General features: G+C 42.5%; 1 protein-coding gene across 1 annotated transcript in view; it reads left to right on the top strand.

Annotated features, from left to right (window-relative positions):
- The window catches only part of tmtopsa (teleost multiple tissue opsin a), a 67,504-nt gene that overhangs the window by 9,962 nt on the left and 37,043 nt on the right, over positions 1-20,499 (top strand). Inside the window, exon 2 of the mRNA XM_031806353.1 lies at positions 7,161-7,489. Coding sequence (XP_031662213.1) covers positions 7,161-7,489 — 329 coding nt within the window. The remainder of the gene's footprint in view (positions 1-7,160; positions 7,490-20,499) is intronic.

Genomic DNA, 20,499 nt, shown 5'->3' with positions numbered 1-20,499 from the left:
TTTGCTTAAATCATTAATTCATGTCAATGGAAGACTTCCTCAGAAATGTGTGTTGAGGCTAGAATCCTTAGTTGCTACATCAATTTTTGGACTTATAAATGAATTATAATATACCCATTGATTCTTCAAAAATATAACTTCTAAATGCCTCATGAGCTTAGTTAAACTGTCACACCCCATCAAAACCTAAAATATAAGCTTGTTTAACCCCAATGTTTGTAAACAATGTAAATGTAAACAAACACCATAGTAGCACCAAAAGATGGTTAAAGCTGCAATATGTCACTTTTTTGGGCAACCCGACCAAATTCACAGAGACATGTGAGATATAGATCGGTCATTCTCATTGAAAGCAAGTCTAAGAAGCGGCAGATCTGTTCTATGTGCTCTATTTCTATGCTTCCCATTTTTAAGTATATTCTTTGAGTTTACTTTAGGGTTTTGTACACCAGCTTCAAGCAGCTGAAAATACAAGATTTTTGTTAATGGAAAATATATTTCACAGCATGTCTAGAGGGTACAATGATTCTCTACGTCATACTTGCTTGTTTTGTCACAAACTGAAATTAGGTGAACTACGGTATTAGAATTTTAGCAACCAGGAAATGGCAGAGTGATTTCTGCATAGTGCATCTTTAAAACTATATATTTTTTCATATCATGGATGGTCAGTCCTTGCATCCATAGCTCTGTCTATGAATTTGAGAGTGGTTACATTTCTCCCGGCCTATCCCTCAGCTTTTTTAGCATAACTAGCACGACTCAGGAAATGACCCAGATGCAGTCACAGGAGGCGGATAGTCCAGTTCTCAGAATATTTATTATAATAAAGGGACAGTCAAAGGGCAGGTTGAGGGCAGGGTGTCAGAGTCGTGTGTATAGGTGGCAGGGAAGTCAAGTGCAGGAGAAGTGTAATGGAGGTATTTAATAACAATAAACGAAACGTACTCCAAACACTAAATGTAAACAATAAACAAAGTGGGTACGAGGACCTGTCGCACACCAATACAAAAACAACACAACACTGAATAACAAACAATCTCTGACAAAGACATGAGGGGAAACAGAGGGTTAAATACACAACAGGTAATGAATGGGATTGAAACCAGGTGTGTAGGGAGACAAGACAAAACCAATGGAAAATGAAAAATGGATCAATGATGGCTAGAAGACCAGTGACGTTGACCGCCGAGCACCGCCCAAAGGAGAGGCTTCGACTTCGGCAGAAGTCGTGACACAGGGAGAGGTTCGTAATCCAAGGCACAGTCAATAAGGGACAGAACGTCAGGCAGGCTCAAGGTCAGAACAGGCAGAAGGGTCGGAATCGAGACGACTAGAAAACAAGAACTTGAGAACTGGAGAAATGGGAAACACGCTGGTAAGACCTGACAAAACAAGACGACCAGGCAACGGACAAACAGAAAACGCAGGTATAAATACACAGGGGATTTATGGGGAAAAATCTGAGACACCTGGTGGGGGGGTGGAGACAGGCACAAGACAGGTGAAACAGATCAGGAACTAAAACGTAGGCAGGGTGACGGATTTATTGTAGTTTCAAGTAGAGACTGCAGATCTCAAGTCTGCATATCGTCCTTTAGTTGATGTTGTGAGTTGACCAGTTTAAGGGTTGGGGTCAATTCCATTTCATTTCCAGACAAATCAAGTACACTGAAATGTCAATTACAAATCTCTTTAATCCTTTTCAGTTAGGAAAATGTTGAATTCGGTTTACTTTCTGAATTGACTGGAATTGAAATGGAATTGACCAACCCTGCTAGCCATAGTAAGATTATTAAAATTATTTTTTAGAATCTGTTAAACAGTTGAATGTTGCATACATCCGTCTTGCCCCTGGACCTAAGCTGCCATTGTTGTAGATAAGTGATGTCTGTAATGACTTTAGAATCTGCTGCCTCGACTTAATGACTTTAGAACCTGCTGCCTCGACTTAATGGCCTGAGACCACAGCAGGTTAAAGACTGGAAAACATTATTATAGTCACATCTTTCCTGTGACTTGCTTAGTTAGCAGGCTGGCCTCCCATTTAGCCAGTCCAACTCTTCTCCTCTTGCTTAGTTAGCAGGCTGGCCTCCCATTTAGCCAGTCCAACTCTTCTCCTCTTGCTTAGTTAGCAGGCTGGCCTCCCATTTAGCCAGTCCAACTCTTCTCCTCATGCTTAGTTAGCAGGCTGGCCTCCCATTTAGCCAGTCCAACTCTTCTTCTCTTGCTTAGTTAGCAGCTCCGGCCTCCCATTTAGCCAGTCCAACTCTTCTTCTCTTGCTTAGTTAGCAGGCTGGCCTCCCATTTAGCCAGTCCAACTCTTCTTCTCTTGCTTAGTTAGCAGCTCCGGCCTCCCATTTAGCCAGTCCAACTCTTCTTCTCTTGCTTAGTTAGCAGGCTGGCCTCCCATTTAGCCAGTCCAACTCTTCTTCTCTTGCTTAGTTAGCAGGCTGGCCTCCCATTTAGCCAGTCCAACTCTTCTCCTCTTGCTTAGTTAGCAGGCTGGCCTCCCATTTAGCCAGTCCAACTCTTCTTCTCTTGCTTAGTTAGCAGGCTGGCCTCCCATTTAGCCAGTCCAACTCTTCTTCTCTTGCTTAGTTAGCAGGCTGGCCTCCCATTTAGCCAGTCCAACTCTTCTTCTCTTGCTTAGTTAGCAGGCTGGCCTCCCATTTAGCCAGTCCAACTCTTCTCTCTTTGCATTTTTATCCTTATCTTTCAGAAAATTTGTTGTCCTCCATTGTACTGGAAAATACTTTCTTCCTCTTTTGAAACGTTCTTACCTTCATTGGATGCATGATCACGAAGCATTGCTGAAGGAACGTCTAAAAAACATGTATTGAGTCAGCGTGTTGAATACTCATTGAATCAAGATGTATTAGTGTTACATTTTTCATCAACTCTAACATTTGTAAACAAATTTTTCTTCCACTTTGACATTACAGAGTACTTTGTGTAGATCGTTACCAAAAAATCTGTTTAAAACACAACATTTGGCAAGGTCAAGGGGTGTGAATACTTTCTGAAGGCACTGTGCATTTCAGTTCTATGTCCAAACCTTTAACAATGGGCCTCTATTCATTCTCTTGCTGATTTATATTTTCCTTATGGTACAACAGATTCTGACGCTAGGTTATGTATTTTGTACAGCCTTAATCTTCAAATAGGAACCCATACAGACTAGGGTTGAACTACAGACGTGTATGCATGAAAACCTTGAGCAAAACAGTTGCGGTGAAATGTGGTGAGCTCTCAAGTATCTATTTGATAGGGAAACTTGTCTGAAAACATTGCACTGATTAAAGATCTCCAGATGTTTAGTTATCGGCCACAATGGATATCAGAAATGACGGCAGTCAATTATTTGACAAATGTAGGTATCATTCCATCTTGTGTGGGACAAACCGTATAATACCAGAACATTTACATTATTACATTTTTTGTGTGTGAAAAACAAACACACAATGCATGAGGGATTAACCCAAGATGGGGGAACTGCTCAAGTGAATTTAATCTTATTAAGTTCATTTAAAAACATTTCAGATCACATTTATTTTGAGTTTATTAGATTTAGCTTGCCTCTCTGATTACACCGGGGTCCTAGTTAAAGAAGAAAAGACGTCCTACGAGTTGGTGTCCCACTCCATAAGGCCCTATTTTGAATAATCAGTCCCATGTCAATTACATGCTAGCGAGGTGGCCCAATCTTGGGCAGAGGCATCTGCTTTGCCAACCAACATAACCTATTTACAAAAAGTCCAAATTAACCTTAAATAAGATTTGCGTTATGCCCTGAGGGCCAAGAACAGACGCCGGGTTGGTTACTCCACATAATGACGGGAATATTAGATTTCGTATTCGCTGTCACTCTGTGTGAGTCATGGATAAAACACAAATTATTTTAGAGTAATCCTATTTGATTTGAGTAATTTGATTGGCTGTATACAGCTCTCCATCAGCGGAGCATCAGTTTGATTAGATGGCTTGTTGTTTGATTAGATGGCTTGTTGTTTGATTAGATGGTTTGTTGTTTAATTAGATGGTTTGTTGTTTAATTAGATGGTTTGTTGTTTGATTAGATGGTTTGTTGTTTAATTAGATGGTTTGTTGTTTAATTAGATGGTTTGTTGTTTAATTAGATGTCACTGGGGTCCTGGGGTCAGTGCACGGAGAAGATATTGGGCACTTTATTTTTAATGGAGTATCTGGATGTCTATGTATAGAAACCATGAGATACAGTAAGTATTTATTGGTGTAATTTAATATATATATATATATATATTGCAATTTCAGAACTCATAAATCCACAAATCTCACCAGCCCAGATGGGTCAAGAATATCAATGAAAACATACCAAGTTTTAATTGATAGCCTCATTGTAGCAAGCAAACCCACAATGTAGCAGGCAAACCCACAATGTAGCAAGCAAACCCACATTGTAGCAGGCAAACCCACAATGTAGCAAGCAAAACCACAATGTAGCAAGCAAACCCACAATGTAGCAGGCAAACCCACAATGTAGCAAGCAAACCCACATTGTAGCAGGCAAACCCACAATGTAGCAGGCAAACCCACAATGTAGCAGGCAAACCCACAATGTAGCAGGCAAACCCACAATGTAGCATGCAAACCCAACAATGTAGCATGCAAACCACAATGTAGCATGCAAACCCACAATGTAGCAGGCAAACCCACAATGTAGCATGCAAACCCACAATGTAGCATGCAAACCCACAATGTAGCATGCAAACCCACAATGTAGCATGCAAACCCACAATGTAGCATGCAAACCCACAATGTAGCATGCAAACCCACAATGTAGCATGCAAACCCACAATGTAGCATGCAAACCCACAATGTAGCAAGCAAACCCACATTGTAGCAGGCAAACCCACAATGTAGCAGGCAAACCCACAATGCAGCAGGCAAACCCACAATGTAGCATGCAAACCCACAATGTAGCATGCAAACCCACAATGTAGCATGCAAACCCACAATGTAGCAGGCAAACCCACAATGTAGCAAGCAAACCCACATTGTAGCAGGCAAACCCACAATGTAGCAGGCAAACCCACAATGTAGCATGCAAACCCACAATGTAGCAGGCAAACCCACAATGTAGCAGGCAAACCCACAATGTAGCATGCAAACCCACAATGTAGCAGGCAAACCCACAATGTAGCATGCAAACCCACAATGTAGCATGCAAACCCACAATGTAGCATGCAAACCCACAATGTAGCATGCAAACCCACAATGTAGCATGCAAACCCACAATGTAGCAGGCAAACCCACAATGTAGCAAGCAAACCCACATTGTAGCAGGCAAACCCACAATGTAGCAGGCAAACCCACAATGTAGCATGCAAACCCACAATGTAGCAGGCAAACCCACAATGTAGCATGCAAACCCACAATGTAGCATGCAAACCCACAATGTAGCAGGCAAACCCACAATGTAGCAAGCAAACCCACATTGTAGCAGGCAAACCCACAATGTAGCAGGCAAACCCACAATCTAGCATGCAAACCCACAATGTAGCAGGCAAACCCACAATGTAGCAGGCAAACCCACAATGTAGCATGCAAACCCACAATGTAGCAGGCAAACCCACAATGTAGCAGGCAAACCCACAATGTAGCATGCAAACCCACAATGTAGCATGCAAACCCACAATGTAGCAGCTGTGATCGTACAGTATGAGGTAAACATGTGACTAAAATCTCAGAGCTTTGCCTGCGGCTCAGTTAGCCAACAGCTGTATATTACACATGTACTCAGGCATGAATGTAATTTATTAATACTGTGAACCAGCGTTAACAACCTGCGCTGCCACAGTACATTATCCCCCATTGCCGTTATAAGCTGAGGAGAACTATACAGGAAAAATGGTCTGGTCCATATTTTTTTAATTAGAGGACTGGTTGCGTCTGCTTCACCGCTGTTGGAAATCAATGGCCGTGAAGGACATCTTCATGGATCATTTTCACTTCAAAGTAAATGACAAACAAGACAAAGAGGATGACGGGGGTCAGGTTTCGGGGTTCAGTAGCAGGAAGTGTGTGCATTGACAGGTTTTGTGGCATCAATTTGGTGGTAGGTAGCCCAGTGGTTATAGCGTTGAACCAATTACTGAAAAGTTGTTGGATTGAATCCCTGAGTTGACAAGGTCCAAATCTGTTGTTCTGTCCCTGAACAAGGCAGTTAACCCACTGTTCCCCAGTAGGCCGTCATTGTAAGTAAGAATTTGTTCTTAATTGACTTACATCATCTCGCTCTTTGTTAAATAAAATATAAATCATTGCTGGTATAATGGGCCCTCCTGCATAATGTCTAAAACCTCAATTCTACCTCCTTTGCTACTGTATGTAGAGTGATCACCCTTACATTTTCCATAGTACATTGGAATCTCTCTTTGCAAAGTAATAGCAACCTAAATGAATGCATTACAGTTGGAAGCCAGCATACACTCAAGCATTATATCGTCTATTATTAACTACAGTAGGTGGTTCGAGCCCTGAATGCTGATTGGCTGACAGACCGTATACCACGGTCTGTACAAAACATGTACTTTTACTACTCTAATTACGCTGGTAACCAGTTTATAATAGCAATAATTTACCTTGGGAGTTTGTGGTGAGATAAGAACAGGCCTTAGCCATGGGGTGGCAGGTAGCCTAGTGATTAGAGGGGGTGGCAGGTAGCCTAGTGATTAGAGTGTAGGCACGGCAGGTAGCCTAGTGGTTAGAGTGTTGGGTCTGTATCCGAAAGGTTGCTGGTTCAAATCCCTGAGCTGACAAGATACATTTCTTTCTTTCTGCCACTGAACATGACAGATATATATCTTGTCAGCTCAGGTATTGTGGTAGTGTGTAATTCTTACTTACAATGACAGCCTAGGAACACTAAGTAAGAATTTGTTCTTAACTGACTTGCCTAGTTAAATAAAGGTAAATAAAATATACCACACCACCTTGTGCTTCATTACTTAACTGCATAAGCAGTCCCACTGCTTTGCCTGCCTTTTGTTCAAACACCCCAAAGGTAAACATGTGTTTGAAGTCAGAAGTCTGTGATGTTGTCTTGCCCTTCCTGTATGAACTTCTGTATTGGCCCTGTTCAACATATTCTGAGCGCGTGTCTGTGTTTTGGTTCCAAGGCATCGTGTCCCTCATCTCCCTGGCCGTGCTCTCCTACGAGCGTTACACTACCATGATGGGTCCAACCGAGGCCGACTCCACCAACTACCGGAAGGTAGCCTTGGGCATCGCTTTCTCCTGGGTCTACTCACTGATGTGGACCCTGCCGCCGCTCTTCGGCTGGAGCCGCTACGGCCCCGAGGGGCCCGGCACCACCTGTTCAGTGGACTGGATGGCCAAGAGCGCCAACAATGTCTCGTACATCATCTGCCTCTTTGTTTTCTGCCTCATCGTCCCCTTCCTGGTCATAGTCTACTGCTATGCTAAACTGATGCATGCAATCAAACAGGTGAGTAGGACAACGACACTTGTTTTCTTAAATTCATGAATTAACTCATAAAACAGTGGCTATCGCACACATAACTGTGTTACAGTGGACACTATTAAATGCATGGACTATTTCTCAGCAGTGCTGAGTTGCAGATACAGAGACATACAGTATGTTATCACCATCGTGGCCCTTTCTAGACCTCCCCCTCCTTACTTAGAACGATAGACACTGTGGGGTATTTTTGCAGCAACTTTACTGTTGCAGGAACTTTACCACCTGCCTTAAAATGCTGTTCAGCTGTTAAATACAGTATATGGAATAAACCACAATTGTGTCTCGCCTGCAACCATTACGTATGTTACGATACTTCCAACACACTAAATCATGATGAACTACAGCAAGTCCTGTTTTCACTTCCACACTCATCTCTGACCGGGGAAATATGAGCAGACAAGCTGTAAAGGCACCGTTGTCGCTCCGGGGAGGTCTCTCTCTCTCTCTCTCTCTCTCTCTCTCTCTCTCTCTCTCTCTCTCTCTCTCTCTCTCTCTCTCTCTCTCTCTCTCAGTGTATCTCGCCCTGCTCTGATTTCTTCCCAGGAGTACAGCTCGCTCAACTGTCAGTGCATCATGTCTTAAAATGATAAACACTCAGCGGCTCTTCAACAACCATGAGGAGTGACGGGCAGCCATGAATAATAACCACTTTCCATTATTTTAATAAGCATATCCCTCCCTCCCTCCTTTCTTTTTAAAAATGTTATTTCTTCTCAAATTATTCCCTGTCAAGCAAGTACTTGACCAATAAAGCAGAGAAGCTGACAGCGTTGAATTCCCCAATCTACCAAAGTGCTCGTCTTTGGTCCGAGCCACACGAGGATAGCGAAATCGATTCATCTATTTTAAGCTGTGACAGGCTCCACCATCTCTACCTTATCAATGATAAATAGCCACTCACCGTAGGGGAGGTGAGTGAGGGACATTTGCAATGATGCAGCTTACCCATTGTTGGTGTTAATGTATTTTTTTGTCGAACCCTTTCCACAGAGGGTGCTACATAGAACCCTAAATAGTTATACCTGGAACCAAAAGGGTTCTACTTGGAACCAAAAAAGGTTCTCCAATGGGGACAGCCGAAGAATAATTTTGGAACCCTTTTTTTCTAAGAGTGTAGTACCCTGAAACCTACACCAAGTCACTCCGTATCATCGATTAAAATCAAATCAAATGTTATTCAAATCAAATCAAATCGTATTTGTCACATGTGCCGAAATCAACAGGTGTAGACCTTACAGTGAAATACTTCCGGGCCCTTCCCAACAATGCAGAGAATGTGATATTTGATTGATCAATGCCTATGGATACCATGTAATATCCAGTAGTACCCTTGCTTTTCTTTTTCCCAAGACAGACTTGTCTGTAGATACTCATGTAGCTAACACTTCAAATGGAGAGCATACCTTGACAATAATCTGTTAAAACACAACACTTTCCGAAAAATGAGTTCCAAAAGGGTTCTTCTGGCTGTTCCGTGGTAGACAACATTGAAGAACCCTTTTCAGTTCCAGGTATAACTATTTTGGGCTACATAAACACACGTAGTATCTCCTGGCTTCCACACATTGCCTACAAGCCACTGATGCAGACCTTTGGAACATCTACATTTACAAAAGTCTAGTAAATCCATGTAATATAGCCTAACCCTTCACAATAAATCCAGGAAGCATAATAAATCTAAAGAAGCATAATATGAAGAAAATGTTGTTCAGAAGAACTGAATAGCATATTCTGAGTTGTCCTCATGTTAGGTCCTGATGGCTGTGGGCTACACTAGTTCATTTAGCAGGTACGATTTGTTTAGAATTCTGTGGCATTATAGTATATTTTTTTATAGTATGAAGAATACAATTGAACAGAGCTGAATAAAATAGAAAGGATATTTTCTCCAAACGATTTGAGGGAGTGTTGTCACGCGGGACTAGGTGTGTGTGCAGGAATCAGACGCAGAGAGAGAGTAACGGAGTAAAGTGCTTTACTATTGCACACCAAACTGATAAGCCCAATACAATACAGGGCGCAGGACACTATACCAGACAACCCAAAACCACAGGGTGTCCAGTATAGAAAATAAAATACACTACGACCTAATATGTACACACTTAGCAAAAGACAATCCCGCACAAAACAATGCGGGTCAAACTACTACATATAGGGAAGCTAATTAAACCAAAATACACACAGGTGAAACTAATAAGACAAAACCAACAGACAAACGAAAAAGGGATCGGTAGCGGCTAGTAGGACGGTGACGACGACCGCCGAGCACCGCCCGAACAGGCAGGGGAGCCAACTTCGGCGGAAGTCGTGACAAGTGTGGACATGAGGCTATTCTGTGTTGAGTGATTAACAAAGAAATAGGATTTCCTATATATTTAATTTAGAGTTTAGAGTAATGCATGTAACTTTAGTTGTTCTGCAAAAGTTGGGCTATATGTTTTGATTTGTAATACATTGTAAGGTTGCATGATGCGACTCTAATGATGATTTGAAATAAGTCGCTTGAAAGGCATGACCTCTGCTTTTTTTTTGTTGCTCAGACTGTACACACTTCATCAGTCTCTCATTCACAATTTGACAAGCACTTGATAATGCCTCGAATTTCATGGCGGCATCCCCTTTGTGTGGCCGTAAGGCGCCTTTGGCACAGAGTGCTATGTTGTTCCCTTCTCCCTGAGTGCTGAGCACTCCGAAGTATCTCTCACTCACATGGCTCTCCATCACGTGATCTGGTCTTTCTCACAAGCTACAAGTGAAGACAGACACATAGAGGACGCAACTGTGAGTTTCCTTATCCAATTCTGAGGTGCATTTTGAAGATATTGGAAGAACTGTCCACATGTACTTTTCGTCAGCCAACAAGATGAGTGGGCCTAAAGAACAACAAAAGCACTAACATATGTCAATTTACTATCCCCCCATAGTACAAAAGTTTACCTAGTCTGTGTGAGAAATAAATATTCCAAACATATTCTGGAACAGAGGTGGGATGCGATACATCCCACATTAATACAACCACTGGCATCAAAAAAACTTTCACTCAATGTGTCACGTTCTGACCTTTATTTCCTTTGTTTTGTCGTTATTTAGTATGGTCAGGGCGTGAGTTGGGGTGGCAGTCTGTTTGTTTTTCTATGATTTGGGGATTTCTATGTTTCGGCCTAGTATGGTTCTCAATCAGAGGCAGGTGTCGTTAGTTGTCTCTAATTGAGAATCATACTTAGGTAGCCTGGGTTTCAATGTTTGTTTGTGGGTGTTTGTTTCAGTGTCTGTGTTTGTTCGCCACACGGTACTGTTTCGGTTTTGTTCACGTTTATTGTTTTGTATTTAATTTAGTGTTCAGTTTATGTTTTTTTAAATAAACAACCATGGACACTTACCACACCGCATCTTGGTCCGATCCTTGCTACACCTCCTCTTCAGACGAAGAGGAGGAAAACCTTTACACAATGTGGCTGACGCAACAGATCAGAACATTTAGCTTTAAATGTTGAAACTATTAGGCTTTTTCTTCACATTTGAAGTGGAGCAGTGCACACATGGTAGTTCCATGAGCGGGAAAACACCATTATCAAAAGTGACCGCAAATAATACACTGTCGTTGTTAGAACCTTAATATCACAAAACATTTGTTTTGTAAGTAGTTTTAAGAAAGAGCTGCAGTTTTTCAAATCACCTTGCCAAACACCTCTTACAAATGACCCCTTGAGCTCTATTTCAAAATATAATTACTGCGATTACATACGCTCACAACACTCAAAGCACAGCAATGTTTCTTAAGACATGCATGTAACCAATTAATAATAAATTATCTTTGTAATGATGCCTATTCTATAGATTTGAATACTTGTTGGATTTGAATGTGGTGTTTTTAGATGTGTTTTGTGGCAGCATGTGAGAGAGATAGAAGGGAGCCAAGTCAGAGAGATAGAAGGGAGCCAAGTCAGAGAGATAGAAGGGAGCCAAGTCAGAGAGATAGAAGGGAGCCAAGTCAGAGAGATAGAAGGGAGCCAAGTCAGAGAGATAGAAGGGAGCCAAGTCAGAGAGATAGAAGGGAGCCAAGTCAGAGAGATAGAAGGGAGCCAAGTCAGAGAGATAGAAGGGAGCCAAGTCAGAGAGATAGAAGGGAGCCAAGTCAGAGAGATAGAAGGGAGCCAAGTCAGAGAGATAGAAGGGAGCCAAGTCATGCAGGGATTCGTTGTTTGAGTAGAAGGATTTTAAAGTTAATCTGAATTTTGATTGGAGGTCAGTGGTGGAGGAGTGTGGGTGTAACGTGCTCTCAGGATTTAGGGCGGGTGAGATGTCTCGCAGCTGAGTTCTTGATATATTGAAGCAATAGTCCATGCATGAGGTAATGAAGGCATGTATAAGGGTTTCAGCAGCTGAGTCTGTAAGGGAGGGGTGGAGTCTGGCGATGTTCTTGAGAAAGAAGGCAGATTTAGTGATGGTTTTAGTGTGGGCATCAAAGGAAAGATCCTTCACCTGAGAGGCAGGGCAGCAGTCGAGGTCAAACTCCTCAACTCCTCTCCTTCTTCAGGAGAGATCTGGGTGCCAACAACATGGCCTCTGTCTTATTGCCGTTGAACTTCAGAAGGTTTGAGCTCATCCATGATTTTATTTATTTTAGGAGGTTGATGAGTGACGACGGGTGGAGGTCAGTGGTGGGTTTGGAGTGAAAATAGATTTCTGTGTCATCAGCGTAACAGTGCAAATGGAGACCGTGTTGGCGGATGATTTGGTCGAGGGGCAGGATGTAGATAATGAAAAGGAGAGGCCCTAGGACTGAGCCTTGTGGGGGACAGGAGCAGACATGAGCATGGGTGGATTTGAAATGCCCCAGGGTCACAAACTGCTGCCGGTCTGACAGCTAGGACATGACCCAAGGCTGTTCCGGTGATTTCCAGAGTCTTTTCCATGATTCCGAGGAGGATAGAATGGTAAACAATGCCAAAGGAAGCGTAGAGGTCCAGTAGGATGAGAAAGCTAAGATTGCCAGATTCAGTCGCTAGTAATAGATTGTTGGCCACTTTGACCAGAGTTTCCGTGCTGTGATTGTGACCCTAAAGCCTGATTGAAGACGCTCAAAGAGGTGATGTGAAGTTTCCATTTGCTTTAGAGGGTGAGTCATGTGTTCAATTTCTAATCTATCCTTTGCACCAGACACTTCTTGTAGATCTGACAGGTATGAGCAGTTATTAGGCTGGGTCCAAATGTCCCATCCAGAACGTTTAATATCTATACAAACTGTTACTGACATAAACACGTTGATTTACATTTGTTGTCATGATGAAACCAATTTAGTACTACATAGCCAATAGAGGACGTTAAGATACTGTCCTATATATCTGTCCTACAATGCAATTCAATTCTGAAGCTTTGTGACAGCCAGTTGTGCAGACTGACGTCGATGGCCAAATGTGATGGCCAATAGTCAGACAGAGGTAGACCAGAGATGCCACATGTGCCAGTTTTGTCTCTGACAGGTGCACACGATGACCGACCATGCACAGCCACTATCAGTGCTGCTCCAGAACCAACCAAGTTCGCCACAAAGGCTGCTAGAGAAAAAAAAAACAGGGAAATTATCAGGAAGTGGCTGTCTTGTTTTGTTTGGTTTTGTTCTTTGTAATTGGTTTATATCGCAGTAGTGTGGTTTGAGGGAGTGACAAAAGGCTGTAAGCTTTTATGATTTGATTAGATTTAATATGATTTAGATTTACAGCTGTTATTAAAGTACTCTGCTGTTTCATAACAGTGACATGGAATGACATTCCCAGTGGCCTCCTGCAATTGAGCCCCTTTCCACCCTCCATATTTTTTGACAGCATCACACTCACTTTGATTGTCTGAAATACTGTAATTGGTCCCCCACTCACTTTGTGATGCGTTGCTGAAGGGTTCGACCCCCTCCTCCACTCCCTCCTCCCTATTGGGTGCAGAGCTTCCAGTTGCTTGATAATATGGCTGTTATAACCAGAACAGGTCCCAGGACGCGCGTGTGTGTGTGTGTGTGTGTGTGTGTGTGTGTGTGTGTGTGTGTGTGTGTGTGTGTGTGTGTGTGTGTGTGTGTCTCAGGGGACTAAACGAAAAGCAGTGAAGCAAAGAGTGTGTCTGTTTTGAAGGTGTGCAAGTGTATGAAATTGTACCTGCTTTGGGGGATTGGGCGAAGTGAGCCCTTTGGGTAGCTGTGTGTGTGTGTGTGATTTTGTATTACATGAGGCATTAGTAATGAGGAGATTCTTGATGCCTGATGCCATTTGCAACCTATGAGAAGAACCGTCCTAGTGAATGTAATTTATTACTGATGTGAAATGACACGCACACACACACACACACACACACACACACACACACACACACACACACACACACACACACACACACACACACACACACACACACACACACACACACACACACACACACACACACACACACACACACACACACACACACACACACACACACACAGAGAGTACTCATAAAAACAAATGACTACTTTTCCATGGCAAGGTGCCAGGCCATAATCATAGATGTCATTCCTTTCCATTAAGCCGTGGCCACTTTATGACTGACATCAACCACTGAAGATGAATCACTCAGCTATTAGGGATGTCTTTGATAACGTTCCTGAGTGTGGAACCGCCTAATATTTAATTGTCTGCATCACCGACCTGACATCTTACATTTCAATTTGGCTTCCCCCGCAACTTGAATTATCCTTTATCTTGGCTCTATATTTGCTCTGACGAAATTGCTAGAATTAAAATTGACAAGAGGCCATCGGTTCAGTAATTTTGTCGGAGGTATCTGATTGTTTTTGTGAGGACATAAAAAGAGAGTTGAGGTTGTATCATCTGAAACCTTATACTGTACGTGTAATTCTGTGTTATAATTAATGAATTTGTTGGGTGATGTATTTGTCTGGAGGTACTTTCACGGTCACCATGAAACATTCCATTTCCCTTAAAGTCACGTAATTTTTTTATTTTACCTTTATTTAACTCGGCAAGTCAGTTAAGAACACATTCTTATTTTCAATGACGGCCTAGGAACAGTGGGTTAACTGCCTGTTCAGGGGCAGAACGACAGATGTGTACCTTGTCAGCTCAGGGGTTTGAATTTGCAACCTTCCGGTTACTAGTCCAACGCTCTAACGCTCTAACCACTAGGCTGCCCTCTAACCTACCCTGCCTCCCCAATGTATAATCCATGTGTGTTTTGATCAATGGAGTGTTACATCTCCATGACTTCCACTAGAATAAAGTCACAACCACTCTAAAGCTTATAGTGCCACAAGTTTGACAACAAATAAGCTCAGATTTTTTATTTAATCTTTATTTAACTAGGCAAGTCAGTTAAGAACAAATTCTTATTTTCAATGACGGCCTAGGAACAGTGGGTTAACTGCCTGTTCAGGGGCAGAACGTTTGAACTTGCATCCGTGTGGTTTCTAGTCCAACGCTCTAACCACTAGGCTACCCTGCCGCCCCGATGAATAGTCTACATATTTGGATTGATATATGCAATGTCCTGTTCGTTTATGAAATTGTCTTTATTTGAAGCTGACCTAATAGATTGGGAGAAACTTCAGCGGCCAATTAGATTTAGGGAATGTGGTAATGAATCTACCTTGGAGAAACCTTTAGCAGGTGAAATGATTGACATGAAACTGCAGGTAAAGATCCATTGACCATGATTATCAGACAGTCTAGGTTCAAACAGTTAGAAAGCATGCTCAATACATCTAATCATTCTCACTTTTAGTGTGAACGTTGGAACAGAGCCCATATTCCTGACCCGTGGCTTCTTTCTCTGCAATTCCCTTTTGCTATTTTTCTCTTCTATGTTTGGTCATCGCTCTCTGTCTGACTCTTTCTCTGTCTGACTCTTTCTCTGTCTGACTCTTTCTCTGTCTGACTCTTTCTCTGTCTGACTCTTTATCTGTCTGACTCTTTAGCTGTCTGACTCTTTCTCTGTCTGACTCTTTCTCTGTCTGACTCTTTCTCTGTCTGACTCTTTAGCTGTCTGACTCTTTCTCCGTCTGACTCTTTTACTGTCTGACTCTTTCTCTGCCTGACTCTCACTCTGACTCTTTCTCTGTCTGACTCTTTCTCTGTCTGACTCTTTCTCTGTCTGACTCTTTCTCTGTCTGACTCTTTCTCTGTCTGACTCTTTAGCTGTCTGACTCTTTCTCTGTCTGACTCTTTCTCTGTCTGACTCTTTCTCTGTCTGACTCTTTAGCTGTCTGACTCTTTCTCTGTCTGACTCTTTCTCTGTCTGACTCTTTAGCTGTCTGACTCTTTCTCTGTCTGACTCTTTCTCCGTCTGACTCTTTTACTGTCTGACTCTTTCTCTGCCTGACTCTCACTCTGACTCTTTCTCTGTCTGACTCTTTCTCTGTCTGACTCTTTCTCTTTCTGACTCTTTCTCTGTCTGACTCTTTCTCTGTCTGACTCTTTCTCTGTCTGACTCTTTAGCTGTCTGACTCTTTCTCCGTCTGACTCTTTTACTGTCTGACTCTTTCTCTGTCTGACTCTTTCTCTGTCTGACTCTTTAGCTGTCTGACTCTTTCTCTGTCTGACTCTTTCTCTGTCTGACTCTTTCTCTGTCTGACTCTTTAGCTGTCTGACTCTTTCTCCGTCTGACTCTTTTACTGTCTGACTCTTTCTCTGCCTGACTCTCACTCTGACTCTTTCTCTGTCTGACTCTTTCTCTGTCTGACTCTTTCTCTTTCTGACTCTTTCTCTGTCTGACTCTTTCTCTGTCTGACTCTTTCTCTGTCTGACTCTTTAGCTGTCTGACTCTTTCTCCGTCTGACTCTTTTACTGTCTGACTCTTTCACTGCCTGACTCTTTCTCTGCCTGACTCTCACTCTGACTCTTTCACTGTCTGACTTTCACTGTCTGACACTTTTACTGTCTGACTCTTTCACTGTCCGAGTCTTTCACTGTCTGGGTCTTTCACTGTCCGAGTCTTTCACTGTCTGGGTCTTTCACTGTCTGACTCTTTCACTGTCTGACTCTTTCACTGTCTGACTCTTTCACTGTCCAAGTCTTTCACTGTCTGAGTCTTTCACTGTCTGACTCTTTCACTGTCTGACTGTTTCTCTGTCTGACTCTTTCTCTGTCTGACTCTTTAGCTGTCTGACTCTTTCTCCGTCTGACTCTTTTACTGTCTGACTCTTTCTCTGCCTGACTCTCACTCTGACTCTTTCTCTGTCTGACTCTTTCTCTGTCTGACTCTTTCTCTTTCTGACTCTTTCTCTGTCTGACTCTTTCTCTGTCTGACTCTTTCTCTGTCTGACTCTTTAGCTGTCTGACTCTTTCTCCGTCTGACTCTTTTACTGTCTGACTCTTTCACTGCCTGACTCTTTCTCTGCCTGACTCTCACTCTGACTCTTTCACTGTCTGACTTTCACTGTCTGACACTTTTACTGTCTGACTCTTTCACTGTCCGAGTCTTTCACTGTCTGGGTCTTTCACTGTCCGAGTCTTTCACTGTCTGGGTCTTTCACTGTCTGACTCTTTCACTGTCTGACTCTTTCACTGTCTGAGTCTTTCACTGTCTGACTCTTTCTCTGTCTGAGTCTTTCACTGTCTGACTCTTTCACTGTCTGACTCTTTCACTGTCTGACTCTTTCACTGTCTGACTCTTTCACTGTCTGACTCTTTCACTGTCTGACTCTTTCACTGTCTGACTTTCACCGTCTGACTCTCTGTCTGACTATTTCACTGTTTGACTTTCACTGTCTGCCTCTTTTACTGTCTGACTCATTCTCTGTCTGACTCTCACTCTGACTCTTTCACTGTCTGACTCTTTCACTGTCTGACTCTTTCACTGTCTGACTCTTTCACTGTCTGACTCTTTCACTGTCCAAGTCTTTCACTGTCTGACTCTTTCACTGTCTGACTGTTTCTCTGCCTGACTCTTTCTCTGTCTGACCCTCTGTCTGACTATTTCACTGTTTGACTTTCACTGTCTGCCTCTTTTACTGTCTGACCCTCTGTCTGACTATTTCACTGTTTGACTTTCACTGTCTGCCTCTTTTACTGTCTGACTCTTTCACTGTCTGACTCTTTCACTGTCTGACTCTTTCACTGTCTGACTCTTTCACTGTCCGAGTCTTTCACTGTCTGGGTCTTTCACTGTCTGAGTCTTTCACTGTCTGACTCTTTCACTGTCTGACTCTTTCACTGTCTGACTGTTTCTCTGCCTGACTCTTTCTCTGTCTGACCCTCTGTCTGACACTTTCACTGTCTGAGTCTTTCACTGTCTGACACTTTCACTGTCTGACCCTCTCTGTCCGACCCTCTCTGTCTGACCCTCTCTGTCTGACCCTCTCTGTCCGACCCTCTCTGTCCGACCCTCTCTGTCTGACCCGCTCTGTCTGACCCTCTCTGTCTGACCCTCTCTGTCTGACCCTCTCTGTCTGACCCTCTCTGTCTGACCCTCTCTGTCTGACCCTATCTGTCTGACCCTCTCTGTCCGACCCTCTCTGCCTGACCCTCTCTGTCTGACCCTCTCTGTCTGACCCTCTCTGTCTGACCCTCTCTGTCCGACCCTCTCTGTCTGACCCCCTCTGTCTGACCCTCTCTGTCTGACCCTCTCTGTCTGACCCTCTCTGTCCGACCCTCTCTGTCTGACCCTCTCTGTCTGACCCTCTCTGTCTGACCCTCTCTGTCTGACCCTCTCTGTCTGTCTCTTTCCATATCCTTCATTCCCAATGAAAGCTTTCTCCTCTCTGTAAATGCCATTCCACCATGTCTCTTCTCCGGTCCAATTTCTGTTGATTTGGGCAACCATTTTCTATCGATAGGAAGGTTTGAGAGGGATTCACAGCTGTCAAGATAATACCACACACCTGTTGCATTAAAATAGAGAAATATTTGGCATGGACACCAGAGTGTAGTCTTTCATTAGTTCAGACAAAAATGGCTATTTAACGCGCATGGCTTCGTATTGAAAGTGCTTAAAGTCTTTATTACAACGACACCTCCTAATTATACTTTTAAGGTGTCAATGTGCTGTCTGTGTATTTGGTGTATGTCAGTTTGAGTGTCTGTTTGTTTGTTACATGTCCACTGTGTATTGTCATTTGTCAAAGACTTTGGAAAATTACAGGGGTGCCAAGGAGTGGAATGTTAGGTAAGGAGTCTGGTGCCCAGGCTACTACATTTGGTGATGGTAAAAGCTTTTTTTAATAAAACAATTAGCTGTAAAGTGGGTAAGAGCACCGATTTAGCAATAGAGTGACGGACATTTATCCCTTAACAGTGAATATCCGTTCAGATTTAGTAATTTTTCCTCAATCCCTCAGTTTTAGGTGATTATCATATTTGCTTTGACACATCTGTGATTTTCACTTAGCGAGGTCTGCCACATCTGTGATTTAGCACTTAGCGAGGTCTGCCACATCTGGCCGACCCGTAGGGAATACCTCACACTTATTACCACGTGTTGCTGAGTTACCAAAGTGTTTTTGCTTTCATGTTCAGTGACAGAAGTCCCCCCCCCAAAATAATGTTTTCTATTTATTTTCTTCCTGTTTGGAAAAAGGTTGCAACACAGGACCATTCACTGCATCATGGGTTGATATAATGTAATAGAGAAAAAAAATGAACAAGCTACACTACGTAAAGTATTGCTGTAGATTTTGTGGGTGTGCTTGTCAGTGCAACATCAAAACAAATTCTCCCCAAATTCAAAGGATTTTTAACTTCTTATGGCTGCAATCCCGTTAACGGGATCGATATGACAACAGCCAGTGAAATTGCAGGGCGCCAAATTCAAAAGAACAGAAATCTCATAATTAAAATTCCTTAAACATACATGTATCTTATATCGTTTTCAAGGTAGTCTTATTGTTAATCCCACCCGTGTCCGATTTCAAATAGGAGTTATGGCGAAAGCACCACAAACGATTATGTTAGGTCACCAATAACCAATAGAGTCAGCCATTTTCCAGCCAAAGAGAGAGAGAAAAAAAGCACAAATAGAGATAAAATTAATCACTAACCTTTGATAATCTTCATCAGATGACACTCATAGGACTTCATGTTACACAATACATGTATGTTTTGTTTGATAAAGTTCATATTTATATAAAAAAATCTGAGTGTACATTGGCGCGTTACATTCACTAGTTCCCAAAACATCCAGTGATTTTGCATAGCCACATCGATTCAACAGAAATAAATGTAGATGATAATACAAGTTATACACATGGAATTATAGATATACCTCTCCTTAATGCAACCGCTGTGTCAGATTAAAAAAAAACTTTACGAAAAAAGAAAACCATGCAATAATCTGAGACGGCACCTATACACCTATCCAAACGCTGGAGCTGGTCGACCTTTTCTTCGGACAAAAACTTCAAAAAGTTAAAGCACTGAACAAAGCTCCACACGGTTCTAGAGAACATTTAACGGGCTCAATAGGACCACATTGAAGCATCTCAATTAGCTACCTACCCGTCACTGTAGAAACCGACAGAAAGCTAAATTAGCTCTTCATAGTTGTAACGTGTACACTGGGAGTCGGGAAGCAAGTTCAGGGAGTTTTAATAATAAATAACACAAGGAACAGAACAAGAAACATGAGTAGCGTACAGACATGAAACAACAGAACAGAAACAATAACACCTAGGGAAAGAACCAAAGGGAGTGACAGATATAGGAAGGTAATCAGGCAGGTGATTGAGTCCAGGTGAGTCTGATGATGCCCCAATGCGCGTAACGATGGTGACAGGTGTGCGTAATAATGAGCAGCCTGATGATCTCGAGCGTCAGAGAGGGACAATAGTTTAGCATCAGGGCCAAACAAAAAGGGAAAAGGGGTAAGTTCAAAGAAGCTAAAAAAAAAGCTCTTCATCATTTTGCAAACATTTATGGTCTGCCATCTTTGGTGGCAAAAGTCAAATAAACTCTTTGAGAGTGTACAACACAGCATTGAGAAATATGTTAGTTTTG

Source organism: Oncorhynchus kisutch, linkage group LG27 (assembly GCF_002021735.2).
Source record: "Oncorhynchus kisutch isolate 150728-3 linkage group LG27, Okis_V2, whole genome shotgun sequence".
Taxonomy (NCBI): Eukaryota; Metazoa; Chordata; class Actinopteri; order Salmoniformes; family Salmonidae; genus Oncorhynchus; species Oncorhynchus kisutch.
The sequence above is the reverse complement of the archived record's forward strand: the minus strand, read 5'-3'. Positions and strand labels throughout refer to the sequence as shown.